The sequence below is a fragment of the Trachinotus anak genome, unplaced genomic scaffold (assembly GCF_046630095.1).
Source record: "Trachinotus anak isolate AG129_WGS33_773 ecotype Australia unplaced genomic scaffold, CSIRO_AGI_Tana_v1 ptg000032l, whole genome shotgun sequence".
Lineage (NCBI taxonomy): Eukaryota > Metazoa > Chordata > Actinopteri > Carangiformes > Carangidae > Trachinotus > Trachinotus anak.
In genome coordinates this window covers 27,765,354-27,784,895 of record NW_027273883.1, presented here as the reverse complement: position 1 = coordinate 27,784,895, position 19,542 = coordinate 27,765,354, and the positions used below count along the sequence as shown (strand labels likewise).

Here is a 19,542-nt window from a genome sequence, read left to right as displayed (position 1 = left end):
CCTCATAGAACTGTGTCTGTTCACACCAGAGGCTGTAAATGGAAAGGTTAGGGCCCTCAACATAAAAACAATTGCAAAGAGCTTCATGCTTTATGTATATCCAGTTTTATGGTGCTAACCCCATAGGTGTAAAGTGTAAAGACTGTTTATAGAGATGTGTGTGTATGTGTGTGTTTTCTGGAGGGAAAGAGGAGCAATAACTTGTGCTAATTGCTCCCTTTTTGTTGTAGTGTCCTTTTGTCTGGTGCCTTCAATCAGGCTAATGTAGATGCCCTTTAAATACCATTTAGAGTCAGCCTGACTCAGACCGTTTTCAAACTTTCAAGTGTGCTCTGCCTCTTGCCACACCCAAATCAAAGATGTCACACTAGAGCAGGTGCTTTCCATTGGCCGCTGAAGAACAAACATCCACTGAGACTGAAGACCTGAGAACTGCATCATGCTTGAATCTTTTACCTACAGACAGCAGTACACTGGCATGATTTAGAGTGAATTTGCATTTTGAGTTCAGATTCTTCAAATATCATGATTCTTTTTTTTTTTTTTCAAAAAACATGGTGCTGTCAATCATGGTTAAGTGAATTCATTGTTATCCACATCACCTTGTGTCATTTCTACTACATCCATCTTACACGATATTTCAACCAGTCCTCCAACCTGAACAACCCTCTGATACAACCCATAGGAATGTCTCCTAATAGTGCCCCTTACGGCGGCAGGTGTACTGTGGTTGTCATGGTTACAACTATACTTGTTACAATTATTGTAATAATTGACATGGCTTGGTTAGGTTTGGACACAAAAACAACTTGGTTAGGTTTTGGAAGAGTTAACAAATTAATTTAAAAAAATAAGTACTTCCTCAACATTAGACATTAGTCATGGTTACAATAACATGTTGGTTAACTTTGTTTAGTGGTCCTGGATAATAGAAACAACATAAACTGCTACTTTCAGATGGGAATCTAACACAGCTCTCCTGTGACATATTCCTGTGTTTTTTGACCCATTATTTCTATTGCAAATTAAATGACACATATGGTTCAAATAAATTCACAGAGGCCAAACATACCATTGTGTAAAGTAAATTTCAAAGTGGAAATGACTGGAAAAAGAGAGAGTAGTGGGTATGATATGGATCCTTTGTGACAGAATAAGTGCAGTGGAAATAAAAATTATGCTCAATTTTTCAAGATGTAAGAGTTATTGCATAAGCAGCAAACTAGGAAAGGAACTGATCAATAACGGGATAAGAATTTACAGAATTTATGTAAAGTTTTTGTTTGAAATATACTCACAGTGAACTACACCACACTAAAACAACCGACATAAATAAACTCGGTGTATTTTGAACGTACCCTCCCTTGTAGCTTCACATGCAGAATCAAGGAAGTGCCGATTCAAAGATCCAGTGAGCTACTAGTGAAAATTGAGGTAACCCAGAGGAATGTATGTGCACCACACACATTCCTAGTGTCACTTCCTCTGTCAGATGTAAGCCAATTCAGGGGCTGCATCCTTCAGCAGACACAGATGTGGCCCTTCGTAGCTGTCGTAGACCACAAAGGCCAAATTAAAATGAGACAGTCTGGTCTATGGAGGATTTTCGTCCTTACTGTTACATCACAAAGTGCAGCTCCTGTCGCCAAGCAACCTTGAAGACTCCTAATTTAAAAATTGGACATTTTAAGGCCCTTGGTTGAAACAGTTGCTGTTGAACTGAGCTGAAACCCAATACTTACATTAAAAGTGTAATCCTAGGGCTCTCTGTCAGTGTTGTTTGCTGCCATATTATTTTCATTACTGGTGCACAATGAATCTGTGGATAGGTTAGGCCACAGAGGATCCACCCTTTGCCCAGAGAAAGAAGGCTGCATTTCTCTGCTCCATTTGAAATGGACGCAGTCGGTCCTCAAATGCATCCTCTGAAGGATGTGGCCCCTGAATTGGGACAAATTGAACACTTCCTTCCATAACATACCACAATCTTAGTTTCATCTGTTTGTGTATTCTGCTACATCTCGTGCTTGTTCAGGACAATCAGACATGCATGAACTACAGTGAGTCTTTCAGCCATTTTTCATTTGCATGTGAAAGACTGTTTGATATGGAGTTTTGGACATAGAAGGTACACAGCGTACTCCCACCCAAAAATGATGAACAGAGAGATAGAAGAGGACTTTGCCGAAGACTGCGGAGTTCATGGCATTATACCACAGCAGAAGTCTAATCTGATCATTACAGAGCCATGCAATAATGGACCTCTACCCATTAAAAAGTGATGCACTGAAATTGCCTTTGGCCTTTTTTGAACAAGGCTTTCTTTGTGTAGTGGAGGATATGAATAATGTGTTTGCCGTGGAGGCGTTTGTCGCAAAAGCAGCAGGTAATACAAAGAAATGAATAGGCTCAAGAAGGAAGGATTAGTGCTTTTATGGTTTATTCATGCTGGCTAAGGACACACTATATTAAAGTCTGTGAGTCAAGATACACAATCATCAAGGTTTAGCAGGCAGAAACAAACTCTGGCACACCAAACAAAAGAGGTGTTAAAAACATATTCATTTGTACACATCAAAAGAGTGCACTGTTTTGTCTTTCAGGGTGAGTCTTCTGGGATTGGATGCTGGGGGCTTGTTTCTATTGGATATTATCATTTACTACAGATCTGTGTTTATTTAGTAGCCCTGTTTGGAATGTATGAATGAATTTTTCCAGAAGGTGGAACTGGGAATCTCAATCGGCTCTTACAGGGGTTTCTCTCCTCTGGAGCGTGAATGAATCAAACTCATATTCACCTGAGAGTGGTGCCAGACTAAAGCTCACAGAGTGAAAGGGTTCATCCTCTTGAGAACATGAATGATAAGAATCATCTTCTGGAGACCATGAATATCCATATAAAATGTAAAACACAGTTTATTATCAAATAAGCATGTTGGATCGTGCATTTAAAGGTTCCCTATGAAGTTTCTGACCTCAAGTGGCACTGTGGAGCTGTTTTTTTTGTGGTCCCAGGTTTTGTTTGTCTTTTGCAGACAACATGATACCTGTTCCTGACGATTGTTTCACACTAGTCAATTGACTGGCAGAGAAGACGGCAAGCTAGTAAACATCACTGTAAATAGTGCAGTTTTCAAAGTGTTAAAAGAGTCAGCTTTGCTTATTAATTAATTCAACTCATTTAACCTCAAGGATACACACAGTGTGTTCTGGTGGGTAACACTCAATGTGAACAAAACCTTTTTTTATTTACAAGAAAACTCCACGTGTCTGCTTTAATATTTGTTCTTAGGAATCTACAGCCACATTAGCAGTTTTATTAGGCTGTGCTTAGGTGTAGTGGTACTTAGTAGTAGTAGCAGTAGTTAAATGCAAATGTCAATAGGCTAACAGGTTCATAATGATGATGCGCAGATGTTAAGCCGGTATTGTTTTAATATTTCCATTTTGCCTGGTTTGTCTGTTAATACTTGCTATTTAGTGCTAAACACAACATGAAACTGAGGCTGAGGAGATGGAATGTTTCCTAACAAAAAGACATTTGGTGAAAAACAAACATCTGTTTAGGTATTTCATCCTAAACAGTGTCAGACAAGTTAGGATTTTGATAATTCACGTATTAAGAGTGAAGAGTGATTCTTGGGATCAGGGTAGTGACCCATTATGTTTTTCATACAGAACTAATCCTCAATGGGCCCTCGCATTGACCACAGAATCATTGTGATTTATTTAAATGTTCATGTATAGATGCATTAACTGTAGTATTAATTTCATGGAAAATCTAATTTGAGATTTCTGTTGTCTTGAAATGTCATTCAAACATAGAATTTATGTATTTATTGGTGCTGTAATTGTAATGTGCATAATGTATTTTATAGAAACAGGACAAGAGTTTAAAGAGCAACTTACCACCCTGCAGGTAATATGTCTACCACTACTACTCTTAATTGCATTCTGTCTAAACTTCCCAACAGTTGATTGCCTCATTTATATCCTGAGTGGTGTGGAGTGGGAGGTGAATACCAAAGTGATATGTCAAAGATTTTTCACAGCGGACAGAATTAGGATTTTTTTCTGGAAAACCAAAAATAACTTATATTGTAATAAACACTTTAAAATGGAACCAGGATCATTAGTGTAATAAAGTGACCTGTAAAAAAACAAGCCCATAGGTCGTCTATGCAGCAGCTTATTATGACTCATAGTTATGTTATGTTGCTAGTCAACATCTAGTGGTCATATTAATTATGACAGGAGCAAAGAGAAAAGTGTTGTGTTGAGTATGTAAAGCGATAAAGTCCACATCAGGAGGAGGTTGTGGTGGATGGATGGGTCAACATAACACAGGAATATGACACAGGATGGTGGTGTTCAATTCCCATGTGAAAGTAGCAGTTTATGTTGTTGCTATTATCCATGACTGTTTAACACAGTTAACCATGTTTTTATTAAACCATGTTGTTATTATTGTTACCATGATGATGTTAACAAAGTTCTTATTTTAGCTCAAACCACAATTTTACTTTTCCTTAATCCAACCAAGTAGTTTTAGTGCCTAAACATAACTAAGCCATTTTTATTATTGTGACCCTGACAACCAAGGTCCAGTATGCCTGCTGCCGTAGGGGGCGGTATTTGAGGAGACACTCTTATGTATGGTATCAGAGGGTTGAAAAAAAAAAACCCACATGGTTGGTCAGGTTGGAGGACTTGTGGACTAAAAATACTGGATTTAATGTTAAGTTACTCTTTAAAGCGCAATATCAATCAATCAATCATGAAAAACAACAGAGGCAGAAAAAGACTGAGTGAGTCAACTTTATTGCATCAGCTGGTGACTATTCCTGTATTCCTGTCTTCTTTAACTCACCAGAGGGAAGAAATGCATCTAGCCAATCAGCACAATTCATTTACCCAATCTCTTGATCGTTAGGTTTAAAAGTTAATTCTCTACAAGCCCAACCAGTGCAGCAATTATCAGAGGCCGTCACAGCATGAAACTGTGAGAAGTCTTTGCCCACATCTTTGGAGCGGTTGTAGCCTTTTCACCCTCTCAACAACAAAACAATCAATTGCACACTCACTCTTATCGGCCAGTTGTAAATATCTGTATAAGTGATAGCAAATATTTTGGACCATTCAGTTCATTAAACAAGTTCTGTCTCGTCCCATTAACTTCTGCGTATCGACAAGCTGTAAAGGAGGGCCTGCTGTTTTAACAGTGGACGCTATTAGACCAGTAGCCCTTGGTACTGCAGAGGGGTGGGCTGGTGGGCTGTCACATAATGTGCTGTCAAGGTTGTGTGCGCAGAGTAAAAGTATGAATAAAAGCTAGTGCTCCCATCAAGCTCAGGATGACTCAGTAATTTGGGATACGCAAGTACTGATAAAAAAAGCACAGTGAGTGTTGAATTTTTAATGTATAGGAGCTAAACCATTTTCAATCATTATTATCTATCTATTAAATCTACAATATTACCCTTGGAGTTTGCATTAAATAGATACTTTTTGAAGTTTATTCAGATACTCTAAAGTCCTAGCCAAACAAGGCCAGGTTGTATCTTGCAAGCTCAGTTTTTTGCTACATTGCAAAAACCCAATCAATCTCATGGGCTTAGGGTTAGCTTAGCTTAGAATAAAGACTAGAAACAGCGGGAAACAACTAGCCTGGTTATGTCCAAAATTTCAGCAAGAAACAAACCTATGGTGTAGACAGGGATGTTATTACAGGCACCAGCATGAATAGATTGAAACAGACTCACATCACAAGCCTGCCCCTCCATGATAACAATACATGCAAGTACACATCCACTCACAGTTGGCAAACTCATGTTAAACTATATGTACAGATACACAGGCAACTAAACAGTCCACCTCACACAACCAACACATACAGTCACAAAGCTGCAGAAGTACATCGCCTCCTACATGGTCGCAGAAAGCATCAAATGTGTGCCCATGTGTTCACTTAACGGAAACATGCAACACAGCAGGGAGGGGTAATGGAAATGACTTTCCTGTGATAGCTGCACTGTCAGCACTGACATTATTTTCACTACAGACCACAGTTCTGCTTCAGGGAAAGCACTGATACTCCTATGCCATGTGTGATATCACTGAACACTGTCATGTAGGGGGACCAGGGCCTGTAGCATATCATTCATCTTGGGAAATGTGTCACTAGGGCTTAACTTCATGTCCAGTAGGCTGCTTCAAGTCCGCTGCAAGCATCCACATATGAGTACTTACTGTGAGTTGGTTGATCGAGCAGCTGGGACAGCAAGAGTGGAATTTGGCAAGCGGGTTACCAGGAGAATGAAAAGGAGCAGTCTACCCTTCCATTGCTGCCAAACCATGTGGGATGTTGAATAGGACTGATGAGGACTGTAGACAAGAGACCTGTGGCAACGGTAAACAAGTGCATGGAGGGAACGTCTGCTGACGGTGGCATGGCGTCAGCGTGTATGGGGAAATTATGGTGGAATTATGCTTTGCCTAGGCCGCAGCTATGGAGACAGAGCCCTCAAGCAACTCATTAAAAGAACGGGGAAAGTAAATGAGTGAAAAAAATAATAGCTAAAAATATCGTTGAAGAGGCCGCACAAAACACTGAGTAGAGTCCTGAGTAGAGATTGACTAAAATATAGCAGATTTCAGGTAAACAATCAGAGAAACCAAATCCTGCAAGGTTGAACAGTGGTTGCGGTGGATCATGTTGGGTGCATAGCCGAGGGTGGTGACTGTGTAGTTGTGACATCACAAAATTACAGTCAAAGTCAAAGTTAAGTCAAATTTTTAGGCTCAGTTTCTGAATACAGGCTGTATGCATTTAACTGTGGACTGAGGCTTCGATACTTTTTCATTATGAATATAGAACCTAGGCCTGCTTTATATTCAAAAAAATAAATCTACCTTTATACAATATGGGTGAATACATTGAATGGTATTCGATAAATCAGATTTCACCTTGGCCCAACCTAGGCCCATTCATGGGCATGCATATGCTACCAACACCGCTATAATGAACTGATTGGCCAAGCTGGTTAAAAGGCTGAGTCTGTGCTTGGCAGGAGCCTGGACTCACACAGGACTGTTGTGGAGAAACCTATGCACTGCAGGCAACCTTGGACAATACCATCCTCTCCACAACATCCTTGCAGGCCAGAGAAGCAACTACAGCAGCAGCTAATGTCTCATCTCAGTGCGCTGCAGGACTGAGAAGTTCAGGAAATCCTTTGTTCTCACTGCCATCAGACTGTTCAACACCTCAGACAAGGGCAGTGGATCATGACATGGACTTAAATCTGAATACATAAGTGAGCTACTGGACAATTTGAATTTCGCTGAGGGATTAGTAAAGTATTTTATCCATCTTTCTATCTATGACAGGCTAAGGCTAAGCTACACGCAGTAACCATTTACAACCTGGAAGCATTGAGTTTGAATGTGAGTGTCTAATGAAAGACACAATCAAGTTGCATTATGGGAAGGTAAGTGTTAGTGTTTTTGGACCCAAACTAGTGACTCAAAGTCAAATTAGTTATTCTTCTTTAAACCTGTCTCTCTGAATCCCCCAACTATTAACTTTTTTATTTTCTTTTGCAAATTCAACCAACATAAGAAGAAGAGTCAGATTATTTGTCACTTCCATAATATGCATGTGAGTGAGATACCATTCTCCTCTGGTCAGGGGGGACAGACAGAGAAACACATATTAAGAACAAGAGACATATTAAAAAGCCAAAACACATGTTAGACAAATACACTGACTGAGTGAAGCTGCTGCAACTGAATGTGCTGCCATGTTTCCATGTGTTTTTTAACACAATTTTGTCATATTGCTGGTGGGGGGGATTAACCAATTAACAAATTTGGTCTTTGTTTTCTCAGACAGCATCGAAGATTACATCCAGACTGCATCGTCCAATGTGGAGTCAGCCAATCAGGAGCTTGCAAAGGCCAACCAGTACCAGGTACTCTAAACTTTCCTGTACTGCAGTGTGCTCCATAGTTTGCATTAACTTTTTTTCTGTTTTAATTTTGTGTACTTAACTGAGCTTTTGCATTGTAATGCACTCACAAGAAGCTTAGCTTGATCAGCCATGCAAACAGGGACTTTGCTAACTAGATTACACAGCTTTATCACATCCCCCACTAGCATAATAACAGAGATGATGTAATTTCATGTCATACTTTACTAGCTTTTGCCCTCAGTTAAATTAATTGTATTTAGAGAGAGAAAGAAAATATAAAACGCTTACCTGGAGTCTTATAAAAACACAAAACCACATATATTCCAAGTGTCATTTCTACTGAGATAATGGTTATAAATTCACAATTTTATCCTACAAGTGTATTGACTTAGAGAGGGAAATGCATTAATGGACAAAAACTGCAGAGAGACATTATATAGATCTTTTCTTTTTTTTTCTTTCTGTGGTTTTTGAGATGGCTAGAATTTCCACTTCACAGCACATATTGGAGAGACGTTTTATGAGAGACCCAAGGGTCTGCTTTCGCTCTTTCTTTTCAAGGAAATATATGTGTCTCCTGCTGTTCTGTCAGGGACTATCTCAGAAGGCCAGAGCTCAGTGTGGCTCTGTGCTGTGTAGGCCCCTGGCTATGGTAAATAATGTATTGACTTAAGTGTCACTGGGTTAATAAAGGATAGACCCTTTTTTTACATGGGTTTCATAGCTTTGAAGCTGCATCTAACTCTCTGCTTGCAGTAGAAAATATATGTTCTGTGATTTTTGACAATTAGACCTTAAGTGATATCTGTCTATTATATTACCTGCCAGTAAAAGGGAGAATACGGGATTGAAGTTGTGGAAATTTGATAACAAATTGAATGATGGGCAGAGAGTCATAGACTCAACTTTAGTTTTTCTATATTTACATGGAACAACATTATATCAGCAGCCATTCAATTCAAAAACGATTGCTGGGCAGCTTCCAGAGTCTGTCATGACTGCAGTGATTTCTGTCCCCACATGCTGCTGCTCTACTAGTGAGTGAACAAACGGGCGAACGGCAACAGCTTTCCCATTAATTGTCATTTCATTATCTCAAGGAGAGCTGAGCCGTGACCAAGCTCACACTGAGCAATTTAGCTCTCCGCCAATCCAGACAGCCACTGCCGTTGCAGAGGCAGAGCGGCTGAATGGAAGAAAAACAACAAAGGGGGAGACAGACAGACAGACAGACAGTCACAAAGTGAGACAGACACACAGGCAGGATGATGGACGTGGAGGCGAGAGGCGAGTCCAGATTCTACACAGTCCCATGTTTACTCTCATTACTCTGTTCTGTGTAGAATGATGTAAAAGTTACAGATCTTATAGTTTTTACATACAGGACATGTATAGAATTATATGTACAAAAACTGACTGTGTGAAGATGTCCTGCACTATCTGACGTGTTCCAGCACATCCCCCATCACCCTGTCGCCACATCATGGTCTGGTCCTCCTCTGAACCACTGTTAGTCAGTATCCTACTCACCACTGCTCACCATAAGACTTCATAATTTGCAGGCACATTTTGAATGTGCACTGCACTGTGACCAGTAATAATAATGTCATATGATAGAGCTATTAAATTCAAGACCACCTTTGGGCTACAAAAGTACATTAAAATATCGATGTCTATTCTAGCAGAACACTATCCTTTTCTATATGAAGGCACAGTATAGCCTTATTAGAATTTTCCAGTAAAGAGGGAAAGACTGGGGCACCTCGGTGGCTCACCTGGTGGAGCGCATACCATTAAGGCGCAGCAGACTGGGATTCGAGTCCGACTACACTTGACACCGACACAGCTGACAAAGAGTTTTCAGAGGTTACATGGCAGCTGACATTTCAGCTGCTTTCATCCCCTCCTTTAAACTGATACTTTCACTACTTTCACTTTCCCTGATCTTAAGTTACTGTCCTTCAACTGAATCATCCTTTCTTGTGGCTTCCACTTCAACTGAAATTCCATGTGCTGAAATCGCTTTCACTGAAACTGCTTTTATCTATGACATACCATTTGACATTTCAAATGCTCTTTTTTTTTTTTACTTTTCAAATTAAAGCTCACTTCATTTGCTTTCACTGCTTGAGCCGCAATCAACACAAGCCTAACTGAATTTCAGTGTTCAATGGAAAATTGAAGTACTCTTAGCTTTAATATTAATATTTCTGATGCTGTCAGTGCTTGCACACTTCAACACCCCAGCTGTATTTTCAGCTTCATATAGTGCTAAGAAGTCTAATGCAACATTTCATAACCAAAAAACAAAATCAATTTCAATGTTTACAACTACAATTTTCAGCACGAGTGAACTCACATCACTTTTCTGCTTTTTTTTTTTTTTTGATAGATTTCCGCCCCAAACTTCAGCCTGACATATTTGTTTGTGCCACTGGAATTTAAATTAAAGTTCTGTTTGAACTGGGCGGCCCGGTAGACAAGTGGTTAGGGCGCGTACTATGTTGAGCGCAAGACGCTCTTAGCAGGCAGTCACCGGTTCGACTCCTGACCGGTCCGACTCCTTCCTGCATGTCATCTCTCTCTACCCCCTTTCCTGTCAGTCTCCACTAAGCTATAATAAAAAAGCCTGTTCTGTTTCAACAATGCTTGACAGCATAATCTGTGTTGTTAAAGTTAAAACAACGTCACATTTTTTTCAGTGGCACACACATAAACATTGCACAATTTTTATAAGAAGGCCTCAGTGAAATGAAAATCTCTAGAACATAATGAAGCCACAATCAATTCTGTATTAACTGTGTTTTGATTGGCTGACTCAAGATGCAGTTCCATCGATTTTAAGTCAAAGTTAGTCTGAAACTCTGAAGTTTAGACCTGAGATGTGGTTCAGGTTCAGTCTGGTGTCAGTTTTTAAGTGCTGGATCTTAACCTCTTCAGACCTCTAAATCTCTTTACATTTTCGCTGGGGGGGCTACCAGTCAGTGGCTTGCATTTACCCAATATAAAGTGAATGTAGCGTGAATTTAGTGGCGCTATTGTGATCACAAAAAAATACAACAGAACTGAGAGAGGGGGAGGAAAAGGGGAGGAAGAGCTTGAGAGAAAGTGATTGAACACTTTGCAGCACTGATGTAGCCTTGAACACTGGTCTACATGCATCACTGCATCTCCACCAATGGTCAATTAAGAGTGGATGTCATCTTCTCCCCGTGCCCCGCCTTGTCTACTCACTTTACACTGAAAATAAATTGAATCTATAATCCTTTATCTGGAGGCAGATTGCTCTCCCTGCTTCAGGTTTCTCTAGTTGCCGTGATGTTTTATCACCTCATCTGTGCTCAGCGGAACACAATGAACTCTGATTGTTGATTGCTGCACAAGATGGTTTATAATTACCAATAAAATGGAGATGTTCTGGCAATTTAATGAGGAAACACTGAAGCCTTTTCACGCATAGAAAAAAAAACTGCAAAATAACTGAATTCATTATTGATTTATCAGTGATGGGGTGAGGGGGTGGGGGGGTTGGGGGGGGGGGGGGGGGGGGGGGGGGGGGGGGTTACACGCTTATGTCATTGTTAAGACTTAAAAGTCCATCCTTCTTCAGAACTGGAAATTGATCTCCTCGTGAGCCACTACATCCTTCTGAGTTGTGCAAAAAATCAATTTAACACAGTTCTTCTCTGGCTAAATTGAGGATAATATGGAGGGCTGGCCATTGTGATTGTGGAAAGAACAAAGGAGGGAGGGGAGGAAAAAGAAGACAAAAAGGAAGATGGCTCGTAAATGAATAGGCAGATGGATGAATGGACCCATCCACACGCAGACACTTACAAATTGTTGCCCCTTTGACAAATAAGGTAATGAAATAGAATAACCTAATCACAGTGGTGAAGCTCTGAATGATCACTGCACTCGGACTTTGGGGGGATGGGCGGCTCACGCCATCGCGCTGGGAAGATTGCAGATTGCAGGGAAACTGGCTCTCTGCTCAATCACTCTGCCCCAAGTCCCTCTGGACTCTTTATGCTACTTTGAAGGATATGGAGTGGAAATAACAATGTTTGAAGTTAGCCAGGTTGAAGTCAGTGACGCTCCTCTGGCTCTGTCCCCATCAGCCACAGCTGGCCTGAGCTTTTTGAAGATAATGCATAATGCATGGATACATTTTTTTTTTCTTAACATATTTTTTTTAAGTTTAAACAAAAACAATATTAAACATCAAAAGGCTGATGTTCAATACATCCAAATTATGCAAAACTGTCAGATGGAACAATCAACATAAAAACATTTTTTTTCATTTTTAGAGCCTTGCCATTGGCAATCATGAGAGATAAAAACACATGGGGTTAATTAACAGGGTTTATCCTCTTGGGAGTGTGACTGTGTGAAGTAATCTTCAATAAATTAAACTGAGATGTAAACATAGTGGATATTTTGGCATGGGGATGCAGTTAGAAGTGAAAGCCAGCAGATCACTGTAAAGATTAGGGGTAATATCCACACTTGTGATATTTGTGAGTAATCAAGTGACTTCTTGTGTGACATATTTCCAACTCAATAGAATGTATATGATTAACAAAGACATCCCTTCACTCTTGCAAATACACACAAATGTAAATCCTCTACATGGCACAATGGAGCTCAGGTGATTTGTTGGAACAACTAAATGGGATCAACCAAGCATTACAGTTAGAATCAGATGACAAAAGACACACACCACACACACATTCAGTAGCTGAGAGTAGACCATGGTGAATTGTGGGATATATTTGAGTCTGAATACCGACGATTCAAAGCAATATTAGGAAAAGTACGCATCATGTTCGGCACTTGCCTTCTACCTGGTGAATAAGACTAAGAATAAGACACATAATAAACCACACTGAAAACAGTACATAGAAGTTTTCTCTTTATTTCAGACAGTGTGAAATTAGCAGAAGAATACTGATTGTCTGAATTAATTGAAAAAATGTGCTGATGGTCCATAAGGTTTGGTTAGGTTTGGTACAGAAACCTATTGGTTAGGGTTCACCATGGTTGGGGTAAAAATGACTACTTGATCAAGTTTAGGAGAACTTGTCATGGTTACAGTAATAACCACTTGGTTAAAGTAAGGAAGTGGGAAACCTACAGTGCTCGCCTGTGTTAAAGTCTGAGGACTTTGTTCTTTCATAATGAAATCACATCACTTCTTCCTGTGCTCCAGAAAAACAAGAGACATAATTCAGGGCTTTGTCATTTCAACACAAATATAGTACGGTGTTTCTGGGCGTTTGCTGAAATGACAATTGCTCTCATCTTAGGAGAACAACATCTATTTGTCATAAGTGACAATTATGGGACTACAGTGAATGCTAATACAGTGTATAACAGTAGAAGAAGTCGGTAAGACAGCATTATAAAATCTGTCTAAAGCTAACATTTGCTGGACAGTTGCTGTCCCAATTCAGAGGCCGCATCCTTCAGAGGCAGCATTTGAAGATCAATTGCATCACAGCAACATAAGGCTGTTAAATTTTACAAGCTGCTTCAACACTGACATAGAGCCTGTGGATTACACTTTTAAAGTTAGGTATAAGGTTTCAGCTCAGTTCAACAGCTAAAGACACAACGGTTGAAACCAGAGGTCCTAAAACCTCAAGTGTTTGTGAAAAAGTGTTACGTGTTGTCAAGGTTGCTACTGTAGGCAACAGGAGCCCCTTGCAACGACACAGTAAGGGGGGGGGGGGGGGGGGGGGGGGGCATTCTATGATGGCTATGAAGGGCCACACCTTCGTAGATGGCCCTTGTACAGGCACACAGCTGGTAACTTACTGGTCATTTCAGTCCAAGTAAGTCTGTAAGAGTAAAACCTACAAATGTATTGACCTGATAAAGAATGTGTTGCTTACAAATTCAACTTTCCATTTTTAGGGAAGAGCATACACTCTTACTTTATTGCTATTTGGGCAGAGTTGAGTGTTAGGTATGGCTTTAGAAAGTTACATCAAATATTTGAACTTTCTTCATCTTCATCAATAAAAAAAACAACAAAAATATGTATAAAAATACATACAATACAATAAAAATACTATACTATGGTAAAATAATTCTAGCTCATGTGCTCCAAATAAATGACTACTATATAACAAAGCAGTGTTTAAAACACTAAAATGCATCAGATTTTATGACTGTTTGTGTGGTGCACTCTGTGTTTATTATGCTGTTACCTTGTTGGACTGGTTTTTAGTAAATTCATGAGACAGTCACTTTCAAATAACCTGTTTGTTTGAACAGTCCTGACAACTCACCATTGACACTGTTTATCTTTAGCATTTTGGCATCAGAAAACAAACATATTGCCACTTTATATCGGGAGAATTAGACATTGTCACACAGGTAAATGTTGACTTTCTGTCAGTGATTACTGCACAAGAAAGTGAAAATATAGTCAGCTCATCAAAGCTCTTCCAGTTGTTGTTTTAAATATCTGACAGACGTGGAAAACTCCCCCTCCGGACACAAAGTGATGTGTCTTTTTTCCAGAACAAAAACTGGGTATTTACAGTCAGCACTGGTGACAAAGTCCCACCTACAGAAACCTGATTAATGGAAAATCCCAAATCACAAACCCAAGAAAAAAAGGAATCAGAGAAGCAGTCATGCTGTTTGACTGACAAGTGAGCTGTGGAAAGTACAGCACAACAACAGAAATCAGGTCTAAGCAACAAACTGAGAAAGAAAGAAAAAAGTACAACTCTATCTGAAAGGTTGTGGTTGGCGTTTCTTATGATGTGCACGTACGGTATAGGACATTTTGCATGTTGGTATTGATTCATCAGGTGTTTTATTGCATGTACTGTATGTGAATCACATGGGATGCAGTATGTGCATCAACAACCCCCCCCCCCCCACACACACACACCCACACACACACGCACACACAACACACACACACACACACACACACACACACACACACACACACAACACACACACAAATGTACCTCAGATCCTGACTTTGCTGTTGGCAAATCTGGAAGCAAATGTCTGCCGGGTTGAAAGCCACAGCAGAGACACTCTGTGAGAGCAACAGTACAAAGCCAGGTTACACCATGCTGGTGCTTCACTCTGTTTGACTCACACACACACGCGACACACACACGCACAGACATGATGTGGAAGGCACTATAAAGCAAGGCTTACCCCTATTGAATTCAGCCTGATTGTACTCACCACACTTTGCTCTGAGCTTAGTTCACCTTTCTTGCTGAAGGTTAACGCTCAATAGCAGCAATGAAGATGCCTTTGTAAGTCAAAAAAGCTTTATTCTGTCTTTATTGTAAGAGCTTGGATGAATGAATCACATCAGCATAAATGGCCTTGTTGTCTCTTCGGACAATGGCATCTTCAGCAGAGGTAGTTGTAAAAGCTTTTTTTCTTCCGGGTAGTAGGTTGATTTAACAAAGAAATTTGCAATAGCCATTCTTTGACCATTAATGTGCCCCAGTCATGTAACTATTTACACAGGACAAGCACAACATGAGATTTTAACTAATTATGCATTGTTGGCAGGGGAATTCAGCTATTTCCACCAGCTGAAGAAACAATTGACCAATCAGAGCTTTGTAAGTAAATTAAGAATAGGGATGCATCCTTTTGATATTGCTAGTTAGCCAGAGCCATTCAAAAAAAAGTGTTATGGTTCCATCCATGTCAACTTACTGTATGCATAGCAAACATTTCAAATTATTGATACAGTGATGTTCGGTTTATCTGGTTAAGACTGAGTTTCCAGGAGGCTTTCCAATATGTTTGCTATAAATTTCTCCACAGTGCTAACAACTGTGTAAAAGTGCAGTTACAAGTAATATTGGCACAACATCCACATACTGGTTTTTTCCAGAGCTATCCACTGTGTTGTATGGTCTTTATCTGCAAATGTTGTTGGTACAGTTGTCACCCCAGGACCTAAGCACAGAACGCTGGTCACATAATAACATGGGTTTGTATTATATAAATTCACAAATTCTGATATAACTTTTCAGTCTGAACTCACCACTTTTCTGTCATTATGATCTAGAGGTCAGACGGACAACATGACTGACTGATGAGCTATTTTAAATAAAAGGCCAATCTATCTTTAATAAAAGGCCAAATATGCTGATGCTGGTCAGTGTTTTTATTCCATTATTGACAATCGTTTTCACAGGGTTCCTCCCTGGATGCCAGGATTGTCCATGAAGTCTGTGTTTATTTGCTGCTCCTCTTAAATATCATAATCAGAGTGACTGCATGGGACTCTGAGTTTTATGTAAATTGCATATAAGCCGATTACAAGTGAGGCAGTTCCGCTGTAAACATTATTTATTTTATGAACTTCCAATTTTCCCAACCAGATGCGATAAAGGGAGAATAATATTATGGCCATTATCATTGCATTGCATTATTGTTGTATTATGAGGATATTTCTCATGTCACACAAGGTAAGTAGTTTTTCTCCCAGAGACATAGCAAGTTTGTCTTCTATGTAAGGGAGGCGGAGATGAGATAGATAGTTGGTTTGTTTGACAGTGCTATATCAGCTTTAATGGTTATAATGCAGTTTTTCTACCCTGGAGAGAAAGGTGTTTTTGAAATGGTTTACGGTCGTGGAAAGTCTGAGGCAGCCTCAGACATATTGAAAAATGGAAAGGTGAACAAGCCATTCATGCTGTCCTCCTCTCTGCCTCATCTTTTCTTAAACTCATCTCACTTTCTTGCTCTTGACCTGCACTGCTGACCTTCATGTGCAAGTGTGGGATTTCTTGAAGAAGGAAGAGAAGCAAAACAATAAAAATAACAGGTCTTAAGCTGTGAAAAGATTTCCATGTAAAAACTGACACTGCACCACAGAATACCATACCATCATTCTACATGAGGATGCCTATAAGCACCCTATTTGCCTAAATGGTTTGGTATATAACTTAAGACTTATCCTCAAGTATCTGAGCAACATCAGCAAAGGTCATTTCATTTCTGTCTCAGATTTTTGGCCCCCAGCTTAGTTATCAAACTGAATGGGGCATTGGCAATTCTTTGCCATGAGACACTTGCAACGGGGGACAGTTGCAACATATCTTGTTCCTTCAATCAGAAACAGGCTGGAGTGATGACACTTGTGCTGCACATGCTAAGTTAGACCCCCACACCACCAGGAAGACAGAAGACACATTCAACATTTGCCGCTGCATTTATTTAAAAAAAAAAAAAACAAAAAAAAAAAACAACCCAAAAAACTACTTTTGGATGTATGAAAGTATTTTTTTTTCATGAGCTTTTTTCATGAATTAATCAAAGCCTACTTAGTTTGATTAGCTCTTTTGTTCACTAGTAAGTGATGAGGTTAGCATGTGTCAAGGTCAGGGTGTCTAGCTAATACATGATATTCTGTCATGGCTGATAGGGTGGTGATGGTGATAAATATTAAATAAATAAATAATCACATAATATAATTTTATAAATAAAGAATACTATAATATTAGTGTATTTTCAGAATACTAGTCTTAATAAGATCAGTGCTGCAAGCAGCCAAATGCTGTTTCTTTGACATGGTTTCTGGGCTCTCTTAAGGATGGTGATTTCTAATAGCCTTCCAAGTCTCAACTGCTTCTTGCTCAAAACAGCCATTTGAGTTGATGAAGATAAGAATGTGTCCCTGGACACCTTACATCCAACTGGGAGGTGACCTTGGTGCAGACCCAGCACACACTGCAGGGCTGTCTGGGAATGCCCAAGGATCCCTCAGGATGAGCTGAAAGATGTGACTGGGGAAAAGGATGTCTGCTTATTCTTAATCTTATCCCACTGTAACCTGACGCTGGATAAGAAGCTGGGCTCGTGCAGATTCCAAATAGTTCCGTTAATGTCAAGAAAGGATTAATTGTTATTAGTTTTCTGCTTTACTCAAATTTTAAATGTTGGATATTTAGCTTATTACATACAGTCTATTTTGTCCTACACTAAATGTCTATAACAATAACTTCAGGTAAAACATTATGACCAAATTTCAAGCAAGTAGAACATATTTGTGAGACTGTCTGAACACCAACCCTTAGGTCGTTTGTGCAGCAGGTTGGTATGACCCATAGTTATGTTTTGTTGTTAGGCAACATCTAGTGAACGTTGTATCTATGACAACAGCAAAGGGAAAAGTGCGGTGACATAGTTTATAGAGCAACAAAGTCCACGTCAGGAGGAGGCTGGGGTGGATGGATGGGTCAACAAAACGCAGCAAAATGACACAAGAGAGCGGTGTTCAAGAACAGTAGTTTATGTTGTTTCTATTATGCATAACTGTTTGACAAAGTTAGCCACATTATTATTGTAACCAGGACAACAAAGATAGCCCAATGTTGGGGAAATACGTATTTTAACCTAAATCATGATCCTAAACAGAACCAAGTAGTTTTAGTGCCTGAACAAAGTCATGACCATTATTACAGTAACAGGGCGAGGTAGGTATGTCATTTTAGGTACAGTCCACGTTTGTCATTGTAACCATGACAACAGCAAAGTTTCTGCTCAAATGTGGCACACACTTTCTACTTTCATGTAATTTTGGTTGTGCTGATTTACCATGAAACAAATAAGAAGAAGAAGTAGCCAGGAAAACATGATGGGAATATGACATTTATTCTTTATTTTTTTTGTGCCTTCAGTGATGCGTGACATTAAAGTCATGCTTCATGGTCATGGACTTATTTGCAAAATCTGTTTTCATTGCTCTTACACCAAACCTTTTTGTGATATTTTGCGTTTTGTCGGATTCCTGGTGTTCCCACTCAGGTTTTTTGTTTGCAAAATGAAAATGTGTTTAAATATAGGTGGTTGGAAACACTTGTTGAGTTTCAGTAGAGAGTAAGACTTAGCCAGATTACATTTGTACCACTGTGCTTTTGAGAACTGTCTAGACTGACAAGAAGGAAATTCTCAATGAAACTTATTTTTTCCATCAAGATCATTCTTTAACATAGTGACTACAGCTTTTGGAAGACAATTTTGTAAAATATTAGTGTGGTTTTCAAACCTCAAAAATGTATGTCCATTATAGTCCATCTTAAATATGAACTATTCCCTTCATATTAGATCTTAAAAATGAATAAAAATGGTGTTATGGAAACACTGTCTCCTCCCTGAGGGTCTTCCAGGACCCGCTGGCCCTGAAGTGTTGGCACTAAGGACACATTCTATGGCAGATTAAGTCACTGGTGATAAGAGCATCCCTTCTTTATCCTCCTCTGTCTCTCCCTCTGCAAGTCTCTCTGTCCCGCCTCTCAGCCTGTCCTGCAATCTGGAAAATTCTGGTTTAAAAATACTGCAACACTTCCTTTGTTATACTAAGCCTTTTTTTGTTCCCCCTCTACCTTATTTATTTTCTTGTTCTCCCCAAATAACAGCGGTGCTGGGATGACTGAGCAGCAGGAATAGAGAAAGAATTTTGGAGTATGGATGAGAGAGGGAGGGAGGGAATACAGTATATAGAGAGGGGGAACGACTCAGCACTGTCAGAGCGAGCAGGGAGAAGGAGAGGATGGCAGAGAAA

At 39.6% G+C, this 19,542-nt stretch overlaps 1 protein-coding gene across 3 annotated transcripts in view; it reads left to right on the top strand.

Moving 5' to 3' along the window:
• The window catches only part of tsnare1 (T-SNARE Domain Containing 1), a 174,162-nt gene that overhangs the window by 119,387 nt on the left and 35,233 nt on the right, over positions 1–19,542 (top strand). For all 3 annotated transcript variants that reach the window (XM_071470569.1, XM_071470567.1, XM_071470568.1), the window contains exon 10: positions 7,891–7,973. In XM_071470569.1, coding sequence (XP_071326670.1) covers positions 7,891–7,973 — 83 coding nt within the window. The remainder of the gene's footprint in view (positions 1–7,890; positions 7,974–19,542) is intronic.